Source organism: Amyelois transitella, chromosome 3, assembly GCF_032362555.1.
Source record: "Amyelois transitella isolate CPQ chromosome 3, ilAmyTran1.1, whole genome shotgun sequence".
In the NCBI taxonomy this organism is placed as follows: Eukaryota; Metazoa; Arthropoda; class Insecta; order Lepidoptera; family Pyralidae; genus Amyelois; species Amyelois transitella.
Genome location: NC_083506.1, coordinates 1,862,186 through 1,881,902, shown reverse-complemented (window position 1 = coordinate 1,881,902; position 19,717 = coordinate 1,862,186). Strand labels below are relative to the sequence as shown.

General features: G+C 35.6%; 3 protein-coding genes and 2 non-coding genes across 5 annotated transcripts; all 5 read right to left on the bottom strand.

Annotated features, from left to right (window-relative positions):
• Positions 1 to 640: 640 nt before the first annotated feature.
• On the bottom strand, positions 641 to 2,030 carry LOC106136076 (ubiquitin-conjugating enzyme E2 N). The gene has a single exon (XM_013336513.2). It carries the CDS (start codon positions 1,804 to 1,806, stop codon positions 1,351 to 1,353), a length of 456 nt encoding a protein of 151 aa, XP_013191967.1. The 5' UTR covers positions 1,807 to 2,030; the 3' UTR covers positions 641 to 1,350.
• A 1,368-nt stretch (positions 2,031 to 3,398) lies between these two features.
• LOC106136080 (calcium and integrin-binding family member 2) lies at positions 3,399 to 8,392 on the bottom strand. The gene is made up of 5 exons (XM_013336518.1): positions 8,342 to 8,392; positions 7,648 to 7,682; positions 6,023 to 6,140; positions 5,204 to 5,331; positions 3,399 to 3,636 (listed from the first exon to the last, which is right to left on the bottom strand). Exons 1-5 carry the CDS (start codon positions 8,390 to 8,392, stop codon positions 3,399 to 3,401), a joined length of 570 nt encoding a protein of 189 aa, XP_013191972.1.
• Positions 8,393 to 9,530: 1,138 nt separating this feature from the next.
• LOC106136068 (uncharacterized) lies at positions 9,531 to 12,798 on the bottom strand. The gene is made up of 3 exons (XM_013336505.2): positions 12,692 to 12,798; positions 11,703 to 11,790; positions 9,531 to 11,028 (listed from the first exon to the last, which is right to left on the bottom strand). The coding sequence occupies exons 1-3, from the start codon at positions 12,738 to 12,740 to the stop codon at positions 10,890 to 10,892; spliced, it is 276 nt and encodes a 91-aa protein (XP_013191959.1). The 5' UTR covers positions 12,741 to 12,798; the 3' UTR covers positions 9,531 to 10,889.
• Positions 12,799 to 16,441: 3,643 nt separating this feature from the next.
• Positions 16,442 to 16,513, bottom strand: Trnah-gug (transfer RNA histidin (anticodon GUG)). Its single transcript has one exon. It is a non-coding gene; the product is annotated as a tRNA-His (tRNA).
• Positions 16,514 to 17,835: 1,322 nt separating this feature from the next.
• On the bottom strand, positions 17,836 to 17,907 carry Trnah-gug (transfer RNA histidin (anticodon GUG)). Its single transcript has one exon. It is a non-coding gene; the product is annotated as a tRNA-His (tRNA).
• Between the last annotated feature and the right edge of the window lie 1,810 nt (positions 17,908 to 19,717).

Here is a 19,717-nt window from a genome sequence, read left to right as displayed (position 1 = left end):
CTTTTCAAGACTGTTGGCTCTGTCTACCCCGCAAGGGATATAGACGTGATTAGATGTATGTATGTCTGAACCGTATGGTTGTGGCTATTTGTACAGTTAACGGCAGATAAACTCGAAGCTGTTAATATAATTAATAATTAATAATACTTAATACATACCTACCTATTATTATTGAGTGACAGGATAAGGAACAGCGTGATAAGGGAATGTTGTGATGTGAAAGAAGATGTAGTTACAGGAATAGAAAAGGGTATGTTAAGATGGTTCGGTCATGTGGAGAGGATGAATGAAAGCAGGTTGACTAAACAGATATACAAGGAGAGTGTGGAGGGAAAGGTCGGAGTGGGAAGACCTAGACGAACGTATCTTGATCAAATTAAGGACGTCCTGGTAAAGGGTCAGGTCAAAAGTACCCGAAACCGCCGAGCTTGTATGAAGAGAGTTATGAATGTGGACGAAGCGAAAGAAGTATGCAGAGATCGTAGCAAGTGGAAAGAGGTAGTCTCTGCCTACCCCTCCGGGAAAGAGGCGTGATTTTATGTATGTATGTATGTATTATTATGCACGTTCTTAAGATGGAGAGGATGAAGGTTCTCTGCATTACATAAACACATCTACAGATATATAAATAAAATATTGATTGGTTTTTGTATATTATTATGTATTTTCATTTCTGCACAAAGCCAAATTAAATTTACATAAATACATTTTAATGATAACTTTTATACAAGACGTAAATACACAAAAGATCCATAGACAAATTATATTGGTGTTGCTTATACTGTGAAAACAATATACCTAAAACTTCACATACTAATAGAAAAAAATTATTCAGTATCTCTAGAGATCAGCAAACTGATATAATTAAGCTTATTTCGCATTTCAAGGTGTTCTTTGTAAGACATACAAATGACTAACTTTGTGACAATACACATTATCCTTTGTATAAAATTAACCAAATTTGTAACCATGAAATATATACATTTGTCTTCAGATATTTATTATATTCACTATTTTAATGATAGTAAAAAAATATGCATACCTAATATTGTAAAGAAGCTAGACGTGAATGTAAACAACTATCAGTGGGGATGTGGAACTCTGGTTCCACGGGCAAGGCTACAACAGAGAAATGCAAGGGTTAACCTGAGCGGACGGGGGCAGCAGCGCTGACCGGCATGCTGCAACGATGCCCATCCATGATAAAAATTTATTTGCAATTGTCTCTTCACAAGTAGGGTGTGTAACATAACTTGCACTCTTAAATCCATGATATTTCTGTTAGTTTCATGTCGCACCTCGTTTCGCGCGCGTAGGGGAGGCACTGATGTGTGTGCGGGCGGCACGAGCTCAGTTGTCCATAGCATATCTCCGCGTCCACTCCTTCGCATTTCGAATAGCTTCGCTTTCGTTCACCTTCCACAGTTCAGCCACGTCGTTGGCTAAGGGATCGTCCGGGTTCGGGGCCGATAGTAATGCCTGAATCGACAGAAGCACTGTGCGGATCTGCAATGCCGGACTCCATTTATCTTTCAGGATATCCAAACAAATTCTGCCGAGCCGATCTATATTCGGATGGTATATTTTCGTTATAAACCTAACCTTAGGCGCTGACATAGGGTAATCTTCTGGTAGAAATAATTCTAATTTAAATAGTCCTCCTTCGAAGGGCGAGTCCTCTGGGCCGGTGACGATAACGTGAAAATAGCGTGCATTGGTTTCGCTGGGCACCGCACTTATTCCTGGCACTGGTTCCTGCATCAGTCGCTGTGTCTCTTTGATTATTCTACGTGGTAGGGCTGCCATTTTAAATATGCGGTCTAGCGCAATTTGTCAAATTAGAGCAAGTAACCATAAAATCGTATAAAATATCTAATTGTCTTTTCACTGCACGTGTTTACAGTAAATATAGAGGCACGTCTTGCAGATTAAAACAGCATTTTAGCCATGGTAAAGCTAAAAACGCGAACTACAAAAGCGATGGCAGATCTACTTTAATTTACTATAGACAAAGTAGACTTTTCTGTCATAGAGAACACGTGCAGTTTAGAAAATGTTTCCTTTTACAAATTCAATATTTCCTCGATTTCGATTTAGATACCTAATCTACCGATCGCTATATTTCCAAAACAAAACCAGCTCAATTAAAAATATCTCATAAACAAGATATTAAGTCTAAAATCTCCTTGCCTATAAAGTTTGAATTAATATTTTAATATTACATTGTAGCTTGTGCTGAATGTTACTTTATGGTTTTGCCTTTGTTCAAAAGATGGCGTTAACTAGAAAAAATAACTAACTATATTTTGCTATCGCTTACAAGATGGCAGCACTGGCACAGACAAAATGTGAGTGATAATTATTTATGAAAATTTTCGTAAAATTGAATTATAAATTAATATTTCACAAAATTGAATTATTTATTATCAAGTGTAATATTAATAATAAGTATAAGTATTAATTAAGTAATATTAATTCAAATGTATGAAATTTATCTTAAATAATTATAGTATCTTTGGAATTTTCTACCATTAATTATATCGCAAGTGAAGATTACCCGTATTTTTACAAAGATTCAATTTGCCTTCTAATTTCTTCATCAGCAAACCGGTGTGATGAGAAAAGAAATGTTTTTTTTTTTCAAAAATTTTTATCTTAACTAGGTAAGTTCCTACTTTATTGCGAACTCGTCAACTCCTAAACCTCCAAAGAAATATGTCTTAAATTCAGCGTTAGCTAATATGTAACTTAATTATCAAAGAGTTTTCTAACTGACTTTTTAGAGTCTACCATTATCTGCACACTTATTTTGGGTCAAAAGGTGATACAAAGCAAATTGTCAATAGGATTTTGTCATAGGCGAGCGGATAATAGGCTATTGCGGTATTGTCACGTGATTGACGAGGGCTGATGGAGTTTACGGCGAGCGATTACCGCCGCTGCAAGCGACTTAATTGAGAATAGAACCCCGTTTGTATGTGAATAGAAAATTTAGATTGAGCTATAATTCTACTATAGATTTCTCGGACGTTATTCATAGTAACAAATATGTAGTAATAAATATACTTTTTCGGGAACGGAATTTTCTCTATTACATAAACATAAGCAGTGGTATAGAAACGGTTTGAAGCTGCATAGCTAAAAATGAGGGAATTGTGATTCAAATAGTGTCATATTGCTAGCCCATCGCAGCAGAATCCCAAGTTTATAAGACATTACCTTGATTGACATTCTGCGCGCGAAGATAAGCCGACGCAATTGTTTTCTTCGCTCCCAGACCAACATGGCAGCTTGCATCTGAACTTTTACGACATTCATGGGAAAGAGGGAATTCTAAAATTAAATAAAAAAAATACAACATGAATTTGCCAAACATTTATTTTAATCCCATCAAATCATTACACTCTTATATGAAATGTTGATAAAAAATCCGGGGCTCGCACCACTACATGTTCGAAGTCCATAAATGACAGCTTCCCGTCGCCGTCCACGTCCGCCTCGTCCAGAACACTGGCAACAATTTCCTCTCTCTCTTGGGGATGCAGTTCATCTTTGGTGAGGAGCCTCGTCGCCTCAAGGAGGTCCTCTCGGCCAATGTACATGTCGTTGTCTAGATCGTAGATACGGAAGGCGTACCTAGAGAGGTATAATGAAGATTTTGAAAGACCAATGTTCATGTATTATTTTTTATATAATTATTTATAACATACATACATACATACATATGGTCACGTCTATATCCCTTGCGGGGTAGACAGAGCCAACAGTCTTAAAAAGGCTGAATGGCCACGTTCAGCTATTTGGCTTAATGATAGAATTGAGATTCAAACAGTGACAGGTTGCTAACCCAACGCCTAAAAAAGAATCCCAAGTTTGTAAGCCTATCCCTTAGTCGCCTTTTACGACATCCATGGAAAAGAGCTGGAGTGGTCCTATTCTTTTTTGTGTTGGTGCCGGGAACCACACATTATTTATAAGCTAGCTCTAAATCGGTGAATTGGGTTAAATGTAAAGTAATTTTTTTTACGCAGGTAGGTACGTTGAAATACCTAATGATAGCGAGAATTTTTTAATCTTTTGTTTATTTTACGACGTTACAGTTATTCCCCTAATTCCCCCTTTCTACCTACACTAAACTACCATTCTTGTCTCATCTTGGCCTGTTCCCAGTAGGGCTGGCATACCACACGCGACGACGTATTTGTTGCACGATAAACTATCGCTGGTTCGCTTTTTCTTATGACATGAAACGGGACAGCGATAGTTGCGCGTTAAAAAAGTCTTCACGCGTTTCATGCTAGCCCCGCAGTTGTATCCTCTGCGCCTTGCTTCTTTTCCTGGGGATAAACTGTTTGAAGCATTTCTCAGTTACTTGTTCACTAAAGCCAGTCATAGCAGAAAACTGAAGGTGTAAAATGGATAGGAATCGCCACCACTAAGACAACAGATCGATACCATAATTCATGGCAATCATTATGCTGGTCTAACGACCGTCCTTCAAGCCACACCTTAGATAGCAGCGAACGTAACCGGAAATTAATTTATTAAAGACGCCGTGCTGTGTAGTTTGCGGTACTTTAAATCTCTTACCCATGGATGTCGTGAAGGCGATTAAGGGAATAGGCAAATTTATCAAGAGCTTTAGATACCATGAATGTAAGGTATATGGGTAAGTATCTCCCGCAAGTATTGCGGAGGTCAGGATGGAATTGCTTCGTATTTTTCAATACGATTCAAAACATGGTCAATAATTGACACCACGGCTTCCTCTCAAGTGAGGTGAGTGAGAGGTAAAAGAAGAGACTCTAGTCACAGCTAACGTGAATACTTCAATATTGAAAATATGTAGTGATGTGAAAGAAGATATAGTAACAGGAATAGAAAAGGGCATGTTCAGATGGTTTGGTCATGTGAAGAAGATGAATGAAAGCAGGTTGAATAAGCAAATTTACAAGAAGAGTGTGGATGGAAATTAGGAGTGGGATGGACGTTCGTCTAGAACGTACTTAGATGGAGGACGGATTAAGGACGTTCTGCCAAAAGATCAGGTCAAGAGTACCCGAAACCGCCGATCTTGCATGAAGAGAGTTTTGAATGTGGATGAAGCGAAAGAAGTATGCAGAGATCGTGACAAGTGGAAAGATATAGTCTCTGCCTACCCCTCCGGGAAAGAGGCGTGATTTTATATATGTATGTCAATTACCAAGCCTTGATGTCCCTCGGGGCAGCTTCACTGAACACTGACATCATATCGAGGAAGTCTTCAAAGGTGAGGTTCCCCTTGCCATCGTGGGAGAACACCTGACAGATGCGGCGCTTGAACGGGTTCTCCTGAAAGAAGATACTCTGACTATGATAAGGAATTTAAAAAAATTACTTTGCTAATATATACCTACTTAAATGATGGCATATAGATATATCATAGCATATATCTTACTTAAAATTTGAGGTTTAAAGGTCTTTCAAGAGAGGTGAGAATTCCTTTTTATATACAGGACAAATTACACAGATAGAGTTAACCTCGAAGTAAGTTCGAGATTTGTGTTACGAGATACTAACTCAACGATACTATATTTTATAATAAATGCTTATATAGATAAACATCCAAGACCCCAGGGCAATTAGAGTTATTTTCTCATCATGCCCTGGCCACAGACAAGCGTACCACCGCTGCGCCACAGAGATCGTCAAAGGATGCATCCAGGAAACGTCAGGTCAGGTGACGTTTACTGGATGAATGGATGATTCTTCTTCCTAGAAGAAAATGAAGAATCATCATTATTCTCTTGATAAACATATATACTTAGGTAGGTAAGGAAGTGACTTCACCAACTTTCCGAATACAAGGGTGATCATATTATTCATGATAGATGAGGAGTTCCCGAAATTCATAATAAAAGTTGATAAAATATACATAGGTATATGGTCTAACTATAGACCAAAAAAAATTGAAGAGAGATCAGAAGCAAAGTAGACCCCAAGCTCAAGTATGTTAAGGCCACGAACTCAAGATGATTTTTACCTTCAACTCAGGTAGTTGTTCTATTTGATCCACCGGTACAGCAATAGTGTGCGCCTGGTCACCTGTCATCCGCTTCGGAATCAGGTCAGGATTCACTTCTCTGAAACGTTTGAATACTCTGAAAATAAAATATGAGATTTAAAGGATATAACTATTTATATATTTTCTCCATCAAGTAATTGGAGAACTCGTATATGTATGCACAAACTAAATAGAATACTATGTATGTATGTACATTTAACTGTAACATCCAAGTTGTTGAAGACTGGAGTCTACATATATCAGGCAAAATTTTGCGCAAACATAATCTTCAGGAGTTACATAAGAGGCTAATATTTTATGTTAGAAATTCCCACGGGAACGGAAAAAAGGGGATGTAAGGTTAACGCGGCCGAAGCTGTTGTTAGTTTATAAATAAAGAAAGCAGTCGTTTATTTCATTATCTATAAATATAGTCGATCGATATAAAATAAATTTGGTAGAAGGCTTCGTCACTAATCTGTCGGTAAGAAGGTCATTACCAAATCCATTTAGTACCCACCCTCGGCTAATAAAATGGTATACTTTAATTTACGTGATGGGTGTTTAATTAGCATTTCTTTTAGGTACATCTTGAAAACCTTTTGTAAATAAAATCTCCTGTCTTATAAGGATAACGCTAAGATAAAAGATGGTTATTTTATCATAGCAAATCCGCGGTTTTTGATTATAGCCAGCCCTGTCTTTTGACTAAAACATCATTGTCTTGTTAGTTCTGTCTACCCTGTAAGGGAAAAAGACGTAAATATATGCATGTACATATGTCTGTGTCTGACTCGCAAGAAGCCTTCAGCGCGTGTATCAAAATATGTATATTGCAAATTTTTCTCTTTTGTAAAAAAATATAAATGAGAATTTTCTATAGATTTTTCGCAGATAAACTCTGCCAAGTAAAACTATACATAATGTCAGGTATAATATTAATTCCGTAGGTAAGTTTGAAAGTTTCGGTAATGTCTTGACAAACAATTAGGTAACAAAAGTTATTGTTAGACCACATTCAGTTGACACGCACACGGCAACATTTTATTTTCTTGATTTATCTTCAAAACGAGGCTAAAATAATAATTGGTTATTTATTTTATCAGCCCTCTGGTAATAGTGTAAGTTACGTCTGTACCTTAAATTAAGAATTAGAAGAACAAATAAGAAAGTAAGAATAACAAGAAGTTCGAGGTTTGCGTAAAACTACTATTCCGGGAAGCGACTTTCGTCTAACCACTGCATCATACATACATACATACATATGTATATCCCCTGCGAAGTAGACAGAGCCGACAGTCTTAAAAGACTGATGTCCACATTCAGCGATTTGGCTTAATGATAGAATTGAGATTCAAGTAGTGACAGGTTGCTAGCCCATCGCCTAAAAGAAGAATCCCAGTTTATAAGCTTATCACTCGCTTCCAGTCGCCTTTTACGACATCTATGGAAGAGAGATGGAGGTTCTATAGTTGCCGGCAACCACATGGCACTGCAACCCTGCACTCATTTTCACAAAAGTTGAAGGCTAACGAATTAGGATTCAGAGATCATTGTCATAAAGAAGATATATGTATGTTCTCACTTTCCCTCATTTCACTCACCTGAGTATTTCCTTCCTTGTGAAAAATGTACAGTCCTAATGAAATAAGAATATTGCAATTCTATCAAATCCGACTGAAAAAGGTGACTGACAGACTAATCTTATTAACGCAAATCCACAACCACTAAGCGGATTTTGCTGAAAGAGGCAAGAATTACTTTGAGTCCTTACTCGGAAGGATTTTACAAAAAAAGAACATTTTAATCTGTTTAAGAGTCAAATACATACATACATACATAAAATCACGCCTCTTTCTCTTCTTTAAGAGTCAAATATTTTTCATTTTGACTATAATAAATCAATATAATACTTTTCCTCCTATTAGAATTTTATTTCCATGTCAGTGCCTATTTACAAATATAAATTTACGTATTTATGTAGGAAGTTAAATAGATATATACTTATTTAACATTTCTATGAAGAAAATTTATAATAATAATACATTTTATTATAGTAATTTAACATCAACTTCTCCAAAGGGCCTCTACGTGTTGGATTTATATCCCCACGCAAGCTTCTCAAAAATCCGGGGTATATGGACCCGAGATATCCAAATGGAGACACGATACAATATCTTAAACTATTAGTAGTATACTATAACTTTCTAATCAGTACTTAGCACTTCTTTGGTAATTTTTTTTTTCAACGGAAGGATGATTACGGCTCAAATAAAAGTAATCACATTAAAATGTCACCTGGTAATCCTCAAGTTGCTGTTCCGTAAATGTAACTACTTTGTTCCCCATCCCTCGACGGTAACTAAACTTAACAAAAGCGGTAAACAACGGTAAAACCAGCCTGTTAACTCCGCAGACACAAAACACTGTCTGCGGGTTTAGAATTATAGGTTTGGCCACGAAAATGGGAACCTGAATAACAAAGCCTTGTTTATCAGTCTGTCTCATGAGGTACTCAATGTTAAAAAGAGATAGATAGTTGGAAAATTCAGTCGTTCGCGTTGATAGTTTTCGTGGCCTTGGGGCGCGGCGTCACAGAGTAATGAAGCGACAGAGGCGGCGTGTTTATGCTCCAAGGGCGTTTCTTTATTACGTGACAGAATGTTCAGGAATGTGATCGAAATTAAATAGAGAGAGATCTTCTATTTGCTATGTACGTGTTAAATAAATACCTATATATTCTTGAATAAGCATCGGAAGATTACTGAGTACCGTTATTTTAAAATAAGTTCCTATTCCATTTCTCACGTGTTTATAGATGTAAGTACCGCTTAATTAAGAATATGTATGGATTTATAGAATTAAATTATATTTCAAACGATAGTGTATTATATTTTGTACGCACGCTCATATTATATGGGCACTTAAAACATGAAATGGAAATATAAAATTACGCCATTGAATATTTAATACTGCGAACGCAAAAACATTTTCAATTTACCAGCATTTATTGAGACAGTATTATTTGTAGATATCTAAATATTGATCTTATTTTATTCAACCAATTCATTAGAGCTGTTATGTACAATTGTACATCTATATTAATAACTTCGTGCGTGACTTCTGTTTCTTTCGTTACTCTGCACTTTGTCTAATAGTCGCCACACCTTTATCGTTTAGTGTGTTTCTGTCTAATTAATTTTATTCTTGTTTTAAAATTAGATCATGAAAGAACTTTCATCATTTTGTCACACTGAAATTTTCAAATGTTTAAAATACTAAATCATCAAATAAATACTATTCTTTCTTTGTCTGTATACTCTTTTTTCTGTTAAAAAGTTTGATATAAATCTTGTAACTAAATTATCTACAAGAAAAAAAATGTTTTTTATAGCTAACAAGGACGTAGCAATAAAACACAAGTGCAGTGCTATACACGCATCAGCTTTAAGCTGCTAATGTATTTGTATTAATAAATAAAAATAAAATTAAACAAATTCTTAAACAAAACTTTATACACATTGATTTAAATCCTAGCGGGGTAAATTTAGCCCACAGTCCTAAAAAGAGGTAATAAATGATATTTAAATAGAAACAAATTGCTAACTCATCGGCCGAAACAAAAATGCAGAGTTACATATTTCTAGCCACAGATTAACACTAACACATACACAGATAATATCGTAAATGCAAAAGAAAGTTTATTTGTTTGTTATGTTTTCACGCGTTATCTACTGAACCAACCAATCTTCAAGATTTAAGTAGGTATTTACAATTAAGAGTCTGGATAAGGATATAGAGTACTTTTCATCCCTTTTTAAAAAATAAAATTCCAGTGGATTTGGGAAAAGCCTGCATACTTTTGTTGATGGCGATAAATTCACACGTTAAGTGAAGGTGGCGCTTAATCCGCTCGGGCGAAGTTGCGTGTGAAAGCTAGTAAAAATATAAATGCGAAAATAAAACAAAAGATATAATATCATGACTGTTCCGTTTCCTATGAAGTTTTGTATTTTATATGATTAATTAGAAAAAGAATAACAAACCAACGATAGCTTTAAGAGAAAATTTAATGAAAACAAATCATTCTTAACAGAAATGAAGATCCATCGACCAATAAATTAACGACAAATGTTTGGTATCCATTATTGGGAGCACCCTACAAATGTTTACACTTAATTTGCACTGACCTTATACAGAGTTGTCACTCCACAAAAAAATAAAAACAGTTGAATTTATTTTTTGTTTGCGTTATTCTTAACGTTGTAATTTTGTCGTATCAATTTGTAAATAATTACTAAATAAATAACAAAACGTATTATATACCTAAACACTCTATATTGCTTGCGGGGTAGACAGAGCCAGAGTCTTTAAAAGACTGAGAGGCCACGTTCAGTTGTTTGGCCTTATGATAGAATTGAGATTAAAATAGTGACAGGTTGCTAGCCCATCGCTTTAAAGAGGAATCCCAAGTATATAGTATATAACTTTCTGTATTTTCTAAAAGGCGGTTTTGCCTACCCCGTAAGGGATATAGACGTGAATATTTGTATGTATGTAACAACCGAGACGTTCTACCAAAAGGTCAGGTCAAGAGTATCCGAAACCGACAAGCTTGCATAAAAAGAGTTATGAATGTGGATGTAGCGAAAGAAGTATGCAGGGGTTGTGGCAAATGGAAGATGAAGTCTCTGCGTACCCCTCCAGGAAAGAGGCGTGATTTATGTATGTATGTATGTTGTAGATGTAAATTGACATATTTGTAATGTGTTCTTATTTTTCGGACCAAATAAACAATTTTTCTTTTTTTCGTTATTACACACAGCTAATTGTATATATGTATGATTTAATTCCATCCAGAACATTGGTCCAAGCACTCGTCTTCGCTAGGGAAGTTGTTGGAAGTGGTCGGAACAGGCACGTCTGGACAGTGGTCTGACCACCTTATCTCGAAACACTTGCGGGTCACCCAGTCGTAAACGTATCTGAAAACAAAGCCGGTCAAGGGCGCATGTATTTCGAGAAAATTAATATATATATATATATATATATATATATCTGCGGGACAGATTGAGTTAGCCTCGAAGTAAGTTCGAAACTTGTTTTACAAGATACTAACTCAACTATATGATATTTTATAATAAATACTTATATAGTTAAGCATCCAGTACCTAGGCGGATCAAACAAATCAAACAATACGTAAATTATAATTTTATACATTATAATTTTAAATAATAGCTGTTTAAATATTATAAGATATTATAAAATATAGTATCGCTGAGTAAGTATCTCGAACACAAGTCTCGAACTTAATTCGAGGCTTTATACATATAATAATCTATTTTAAGAACAACAGATAATATAAAATATTATAGTAACAAAACAAAAAAAAGAAATAAAAACGTATAAGAAAGAGTTAAGAGTACCCCGTCTAATTACTCATTATTCGAGGTTAATTTATTATAACTACTACAGAACAGATCTAATAAAGTGATTTCTTAATGCCGAAAATCAAAAAAATAAAAGAATTTTCACTATTGTTGGTAGCACAACGTGGTACGATAAGATTGAGGGAATCTAGAACATTGAAATGCATTAGACAAATGTAACAATGAGGTAAATTAAGACAACGTACCGGAAATAAATAAAAATATTAACCTCACTGTATGCGGCCAACGGTCACGTACCATCCATTCTATAAGACAATGCTTCTCCTGCGGTTTCTCTTGACATTTTAGAGGATTAACTGCGAAAAATTAACTTGTTTGTCAACAAATGTTTGGACAAAAGTACACTTAAGCTCTTTGCAATCGCAATTTTTAATATTGTGACAGGTTGCTAACATATCTCGTTATTATTCGTTATTATATCATATTGTTATATAAAAGTAAATCTAGCCTCAGAAGAAAAGGATTTGTCCAATATAATAGTTCTTCTTAATTTTCCCTCTCATATTGCGCGTATCCTAAAGACCGCGTTTCGAAATATCTTACTGTAATGATACTGAATACTGCAGTTTTTATTCTAGTTATTGACCAAAACATTCTTTTTCATTTTCATAATGTCTTTGGTATCATTCGAATAAATTGAGTATTTTAAATCGCACGTGTTGTAGAAGCGGCGGAACAAACTACACATTATGACATTTACTTTTACTTGGATTAACAAAGATTAATTTTATATGACATCTCAGGATAAAAGTTACACACTTACTCATAAGACTTGTAGGTCACATTATGTCGGATGGTTTAATGATAGAATTGAGAATTGAATGAATTTAGAATGGGGATGACGCGCAAAAGAAGTATGCAGGGATCGTGGCAAGGGGAAAGATTTAGTCTCTGCCTATCCGTCCGGAAAACTGGCGTGATTTTATGTTTGTATGAGATTTATAGATACAGTGACAAGTTGCTAGCCCATGACCTAAAAGAGTAATCCCATGTTCATAACCTCAGCCCCCATAGCATGACACGCGCGTTTTTATCGCGCGATAACCTATCGCTGTTTCGCTTTCTATTACGGTTTGAAACGGGACAGCGTTAGTTTTTCGCGCGATTAAAACGGCGCGTGCCATGCTACGAGGGCAGCTTTGATTGATTCAGAATAAAAGTAAATAAATACAATAAAAATTATATAGTCATACTCACACGCCTCCGAAGAACACAATGCACAGATAATAAACCAAGCCTTGTACATCTTATTGATAAATGGGGTTATCAGTAAGTATTTATTTACACTGATTATAACAATACCAGTTCACATACTTGATTAAATGAATGACCGTTTTAATCATACGATGTTTTAGTTGTTTTATGTCTGGTCCAAGTCATAGCATTAAGCGATTTATAGAGTTCTCTACTCTGTTATTTGATCAGGATCAGATCTACTAATAGTACCTCTTTGATCAGGAGGTGATTATTAGTTCTTTTTATGAAAAGAAATATGATTAGTTTATAGTGATAGATTATAAAGACAGGCATTTGTAACGATAAGTAGTACAAATGCGTCAAGAATTTAAAAAAAGTAGTAAGTAGATTTGATCCCTATTGGCTATTAGAATGATCCAACTATAAATTTGTTTCTCTTTACATGTCTCAAGACATTATTGATCAATCAAATAACATCATAATTCCAGTCGTTTTTGAGTTTCTTCGTTACAAATAAGAAACAAAGATGCTGGTAAATAAATATACCTACAAATCATTTATCTTTATTTATACTATATAATATTTTAGAAGATTCAGACTAATCGCACATCCCAAAATTGAAAACAAATATGGCCACTGTATTTGGAAACGGTTTATTTGCTCTGTGTCAGCGTTCAGAAGGAAACTTCTCGGTTTATCACCCATTTTTTGCTGTGTAAACAACTCGATAATTCTCTGAAGCCCAAACAAACTTATAATGAGCAACAACATCCGTTCTTGTTGAGTAAATTTCTTTTTTCTTTGGCACGAACATTTGAATTTTGTATGGTTAATGAAAACATGTTTAGCTTTGTTTGTTTGGAATATCTTTATTGCCCAGAAATTTATACTGTTACTAGAACTAGTACATATTTATAAAAGAAATAAATCACTTTGCTTCTTTGTTTGTTTGAATCTCAGGAACTACTGGTTTTAAAAAAAATATTTTTGCGTTGAAAAGACCATTTATCGAGGAAGGCTTTAGGCTATATACTTAACATCACGCTGCAACTATTAGGAGCAATGAAATAATGGAAATGTGAAAAAAAACGGGGAAAATTATTCATCATTGAGGGCTTCAATAATGCTCAAAATAACTATTCCACGCGGAAGAAGTTGCAGACACAGCTAGTGTATAATATATAATGTAGTTACGCCTTGTTATTTCTGAAAATCTCTACGGACTCTTTGCGACCCAAGTGTAGTTTATAACATTAGAAGGAATTTGTAACTAGGCAGGCATAAAATGGAAAGCGCTCGCGTGTTCTAAAGCTAATTCGAGACTGCATCTTTCGCAAAGCAAACACTAGTTCAGTCCAATTTGCTCATGTTTAAATCACAACTTCTCTTTGACAGCAAACTGCTGCACGATCCTATGCATACTTCGACTGTAAAAATAAATTCAATTTCAGCTTTAATTAAGTATTATTCATTTTAATTTTGTATTTTACTTTTTTCTTATATCTTCCCTCTAACTAGTACAGCCAACATAAAAGTATACAGAACAAAAAAAAAATGTAATCTTGTATAACAATGCAGAGCCTGTTTGGCATCCTGCCTTCAGTGCTATAGGCACTGAAGGCAAAAATGTCAGTTTGTAGAAAATTTTTATAATGGAATGTTATCGAGAAGAAAAAGAACACATAGACAGAGCCAACAGTAAAGAGAATGACCACGTTCAGATATTTGGCTTAATGATAGAATTGAGATTCAAATACTGACAGGTTGCTAGCCCATCGCCTAAAAAAGAATACCAAGTTTGTAAGCCTATCCCTTAGTCGCCTTTTACGACATCCATGGGAGAGAAACGGAGTGGTCCTATTCTTTTTTGTATTGGTGCCGGGAACCACACGGCATAAAGTAAAGTAAAGTAATTGAACTCTCAGTTTACTGATATATCCATGAAAATTATTTTAAGCGTTCGATTTTTACGTAAATAAAATATTTAGTTTTATAAATACATACTTACGAGTACTTGATTAATTATTCATGATGGATTTAATTGCAGGATGTTACAGATATTAAAAAATGTTGCCCAATTAAACCTGACAAATTTAAAAAAAGAAATAAATCAAATCAATTTACTCCAGAATTAACAACGTCCTCGCTTGAAAGTTAATCATCTGAAGTGTCGCAATATCATGTAATTCATTTCTTACCGCTCATTAAATGTTTTGATAACGCTCCAAAAATTCTCTCTGGCAGATTAGAGGTTCAAAATGTTCCGATATTTTTGGATCATTAATGGAAGTGTAGCGTTTTTTTTTGGGCTTTCGAAGGATTTTGTTATATTGTCGTCCAAGTTGCTAATGTCTTGAATTGACCCGTTGGAAGTAGAAATTAGTCTGAACTGAGATATAAAACGTTTGACGGTCTATAAATTTAAGACAAGTTATTTAAATAAAAAGATGAGAGCAAATGCCTTAAAAACTAACAAACGTAAATAAATGTAGGCGAAAATGTATATGTAAGTAAAGCTAACTTACATACATATCGTCACGTGTATATCCCTTGCGGGGTAGACAGAGCCAACAGTCTTGAAAAGACTAAATGGCCACGTTTAGCTATTTGGCTTAATGATAGAATTGAGATTCAAATAGAGACAGGTTGCTAGCCCATCGCCTAAAAAAGAATCCCAAGTTTGTAAGCCTATCCCTTAGTCGCCTTTTACGACATCCATGGGAAAGAGATGGAGTTGTCCTATTCTTTTTTGTATTGGTGCCGGAAACCACACGGCACTAAGCTTACTTCAAAATTCAAAAGTTCGAGAGTTGTGTTATGGAATATTTTACACGTATCAAATTCTTTAGTATCGTATCAAATCTAATATCTTAGCCCAGGCCAATCAGGAACAGATCGCGTTTCTATCATGAACTGACAAGTGATCGAAATATTATAGGAACAGAGGCCAAAACCCACTAAAGAGTTCGAATTTGTTTCATTAACACCGAATAAAATGAGGTGTACCATCAGCGCCCAAACTCACAAGATTACAGTGAAAATCCTTTGAAAAATATACCTCCTTGCGACTGAGTTGGGTAATTTTAGAGTAATGTGGAATGGAATATTCAAATTGGAAATTTTAATCACTAAAGCTCTCGGGAGTCCCATGTGCATTTGAGATTTCCGTATAAGCTCAAATGCACATGCATTTGCCGATTGAAAACGTGATGCCACATTAACCTGCTGTCATTTCACTAATTAGTTTAACTAAGGGTGGCTTAGTAGTTAAATTTTAATTACATTACATATATGAACACGTTTATATCCCTTACGGGGTTGACAGAACCAATAGTCTTGAAAAGACGACGTCTTTTAAAGGCCATGTTATGCTGTATACATACATACATACATACATACATATAGTCACGGCCATATCCCTTGCGGGGTATACAGAGGCAACAGTCTTGAAAATACTGATAGGCCACGTTCAGCTTTTTGTCTTGATGATAGAATTGAGATTCAAATAGTGACAGGTTGCTAGTCTGTCGCCTAAAAGAAGAATCTCAAGTTTATAAGCCTATCCCTTAGTCGCTTTTTATGACACCCATGGGAACGAGTTGGAGTGGTCCTATTCTTTGTTTTCTAATGGTGCCGGAAATACGGCACGTCATCAGTTAATAAGTTTTATAAATATTGTATGTTTATGTGTAAAAATGGAATCTCACGTAGAAAAGATAAAATAAATAGCTCCACCGTGACAGTTTTCACTGCCGTGACCAGGATTCGAACCTGGGTTACTACGGCCACAACGTAGGGTCCTAACCACTAGACGATCACGGCTGTTGAAGCTGGTGTGTTAATCTTTAAAAAACTCGACCACTATCTTCGTCGATGCAAAGGTGTCAAATTGGAAAGTTATTTGTGCAATTGGAATAGCTTTGGAGAAATTAACTTTTCAATTTGACAGTGTTGTGTTGAACTGGAACAGTTTTTGTGACCCGCGGCGCCGTTTATAATACAGCGTGTAATTGGTTTTATAATTGCAGTTTTGTTATATGATTGGTGTATGCAATGTTTAATATTGTCGTAGTACATATAACATGCTACTTATAATCACGTCTGTATCCCTCGCGGGGTAGACAGTCTTTTAAAGTCTGTTGGCTCTGCCTACCCCGTAAGGGATATGATTGAATATAATAATACTACCTGAATGTACGTCTATACCTTCAGTCGCATCTTACAACATCCATGGGAAAGAGATGGAATCCTATCAAGAATGACAGGAACCACACGGCACTTGGACGAAAGCATTATTAGCCAATGGATATTGTGAAGATGTCAATAAGCTAATGAGGTCCATTTGTCGATAATGGCGGACAGGCACTTCGGTATAATTTCTGTGAAAGCCTTTTGATTGGCTGTTTAAGCCAAACGCAGACTTGAGACATGCCATGAAACTAAGACGGTAACAGCATCGGTTAGCACTCAAACTAACGTACATAAGTCAGAAAAGGGTCATTGATATATGGCCGAGGTAGGATTTGAACCTGTGCCGATATGCAATACTTGTGCATTTTAGGCAGCACTTTAACCGGTCGACCACCGGCGCTCAATAAAGGTACCTAATTTACTTAACAGGTATGATAATATGGTTCCCGTTTCGCCGTGTGGTTCCCGGCACCAATAGAAAAAAGAATAGGACCACTTCATCTCTCTCCCATGGATGTCGTAAAAGGCAACTAAGGGGTAGGCTTATAAACTTGGGATTCTTCTTTTAGGCGATGGGCTAGCAACCTGTCACTATTTGAATCTCAATTCAACCTTAAAGCCAAATAGCTGAACGTGGCCTATCAGTCTTTTCAAGACTGTTGGCTCTGTCTACCCCGCAAGGGATATAGACGTGATTATATGTATGTATTTATAAAGGGTTCACAAATAACAAGGTCATAAATAACAAAGTTTAATGTTAACTTTTTGTATGTGGTTGAATTATTCAGTCGCCTTTTACGACAACATATTGGTAGTTACGAGTAGGTATCTGACAGAAATTTAAACATTATTTTTCATGATCTTCTTCATCATAACTACATCTTCTTGTATTTAATTAAAATTTCCGTGGCTTTCGTGATTAAAAAATAACGCTCCACCATGACAGTTTTCACTGCCGTGACCAGGATTCGAACCTGGGTTACTACGGCCACAACGTAGGGTCCTAACCACTAGACGATCACGGCTGTTGGAGCTGGTGACGGTGTTGACGAAAATACGAAAGGCATAGCAGTAGTGGTCACGCTTAGTACTACACTTTCATAATTTATTATGAAACTGCTCCAGTTAAATTCTGAGTAAAGATCGTAACTTATCAGTTTAAAGCTGGTCTACCGTCAGACGTATGTTTGCGACTTAGAATAGGAAAAAATTCTTTGGTTTTCTGCACTTAAGAATAGGACCACTCCGTCTCCTTTTCATGAATGTCGTAAAAGACGACTAAGGGATTGGCTTTTTTATTATATGTTACATATTCATGCTAATTTATTGTTTTATTCATTCGTTTAAAGTATACAAGTCTAGAAATAAATGTTATATTTATTGTACATCTAAATATTAGTAACATTATCATTCCTAAGAAGTTGAGAATTTCATTCAAAGGATTTTCTAAATTTCAATGTTACTCCGAGTGAAATGTCAAGAGTCTAAAACTCACGTCGTACAAATTCAATTCCGAGAATCGACTGAAACAATTATAGAGATCAAAGTGCTTACTTTACACATCACGAAGTTGTCATATTTATACTCGTCTTACGAAGAGAAACGTTATAATGTCGAAAATAAATTGTTTTAAACTCACATCAGCTCTGCTGAAAATTTCAATTTTTCCATATAAATGACATGCGATTCTGTAAAATTTCGTCTTTGTAAATAATGCTTCGAAATATGAATGTTATAGAATTTTATTCATGAAATACAGCGTCGCAATTTTATTGAATGACACTTTGACGCCATGAGAAAGAAGAAGTGCCTACATACATACAAGTAGTCACGTCTATATCCCTTGCGGAGTAGTCAGAGCCAACAGTCTTGAAAAGACTGAAACGCCACACTCAGCCGGCTTTATGATGAAGCCAAATAGCTGAACGTGGCCATTCAGTCTTTTCATGACTGTTGGCTCTGTCTACCCCGCAAGGGTTATAGACGTGACCATATATATGTATGTATGATTCCAAACGGACATTTAAATGAAGTTGAAGCATAAGAAAATAAATTGACACTTGTTTTTGTAAAGTATTAAAGTAAAATGTAGCCATTATTATTAAACAAATTTGTCATTAATAATCTACTCTCAACCGTAATGTAGTTGTGATAAATGTAGTTCTTCCATACAATCTATATTTTGAGAAAAACGTGAGAGGGTTTTTCAAAAGACTACCCGGGTATCCATTAGCCTACGTAATATCTTCGTAAGCAAATTTACATACCATCGATGATAAGTCTTATTCGGCTCATGTGAAGAGCCATTGTTGACGCTATAAAAGTAATGTGCCTCAACTTCTTCTTTTAGGCGACGGGCTAGCAACCTGTCACTTTATATCAATCTCAATTCTATCACTCAGCCAAACAGTTGAACGTGGTCTTCCGGGCAAGGGATATATACGAGATAAAGAAGTATAAATAAATAAATAAATATATACGGGACAAATTACACAGATTGAGTTAGCCTCGAAGTAAGTTCGAGACTTGTGTTACGAGATACTAACTCAACGATACTATATTTTATAATAGATACTTATATAGATAAACATCCAAGACCCAAGCCAATCAGAGAAAGTTCTTTTCTCATCATGCCCTGGCCGGGATTCGAACCCGGGACCTCCGATGTCGCAGACAAGCGTACTACCGCTGCGCCACAGAGGCCGTCATATAAGTGATACTAATATGTATGCATGTAAACCGGAGAAGGTTAGTTGGAAATTCGGAATGATTTTCCATAATTTTCTTCTCTTCATGAATCTTTGTGAAATTTACACATAGTTTTGTTAAAAAGTC

Coding starts and splice junctions, on each gene's coding strand:
- LOC106136076 (XM_013336513.2), bottom strand. CDS start 1,806: ATGGCAGCCCTACCACGTAGAATAATCAAAGAGACACAGCGACTGATG.
- LOC106136080 (XM_013336518.1), bottom strand. CDS start 8,392: ATGGGGAACAAAGTAGTTACATTTACGGAACAGCAACTTGAGGATTAC. Junction 7,683..8,341: donor AGCAACTTGAGGATTACCAG/GTGACATTTTAA, acceptor TTATTTCATTAG/GACTGTACATTTTTCACAAG. Junction 6,141..7,647: donor ACAAGGAAGGAAATACTCAG/GTGAGTGAAATG, acceptor TTTTATTTTCAG/AGTATTCAAACGTTTCAGAG.
- LOC106136068 (XM_013336505.2), bottom strand. CDS start 12,740: ATGTACAAGGCTTGGTTTATTATCTGTGCATTGTGTTCTTCGGAGGCG. Junction 11,791..12,691: donor ATTGTGTTCTTCGGAGGCGT/GTGAGTATGACT, acceptor AATTTTTCGCAG/TTAATCCTCTAAAATGTCAA. Junction 11,029..11,702: donor CGTTGGCCGCATACAGTGAG/GTTAATATTTTT, acceptor CTTTGTTTTCAG/ATACGTTTACGACTGGGTGA.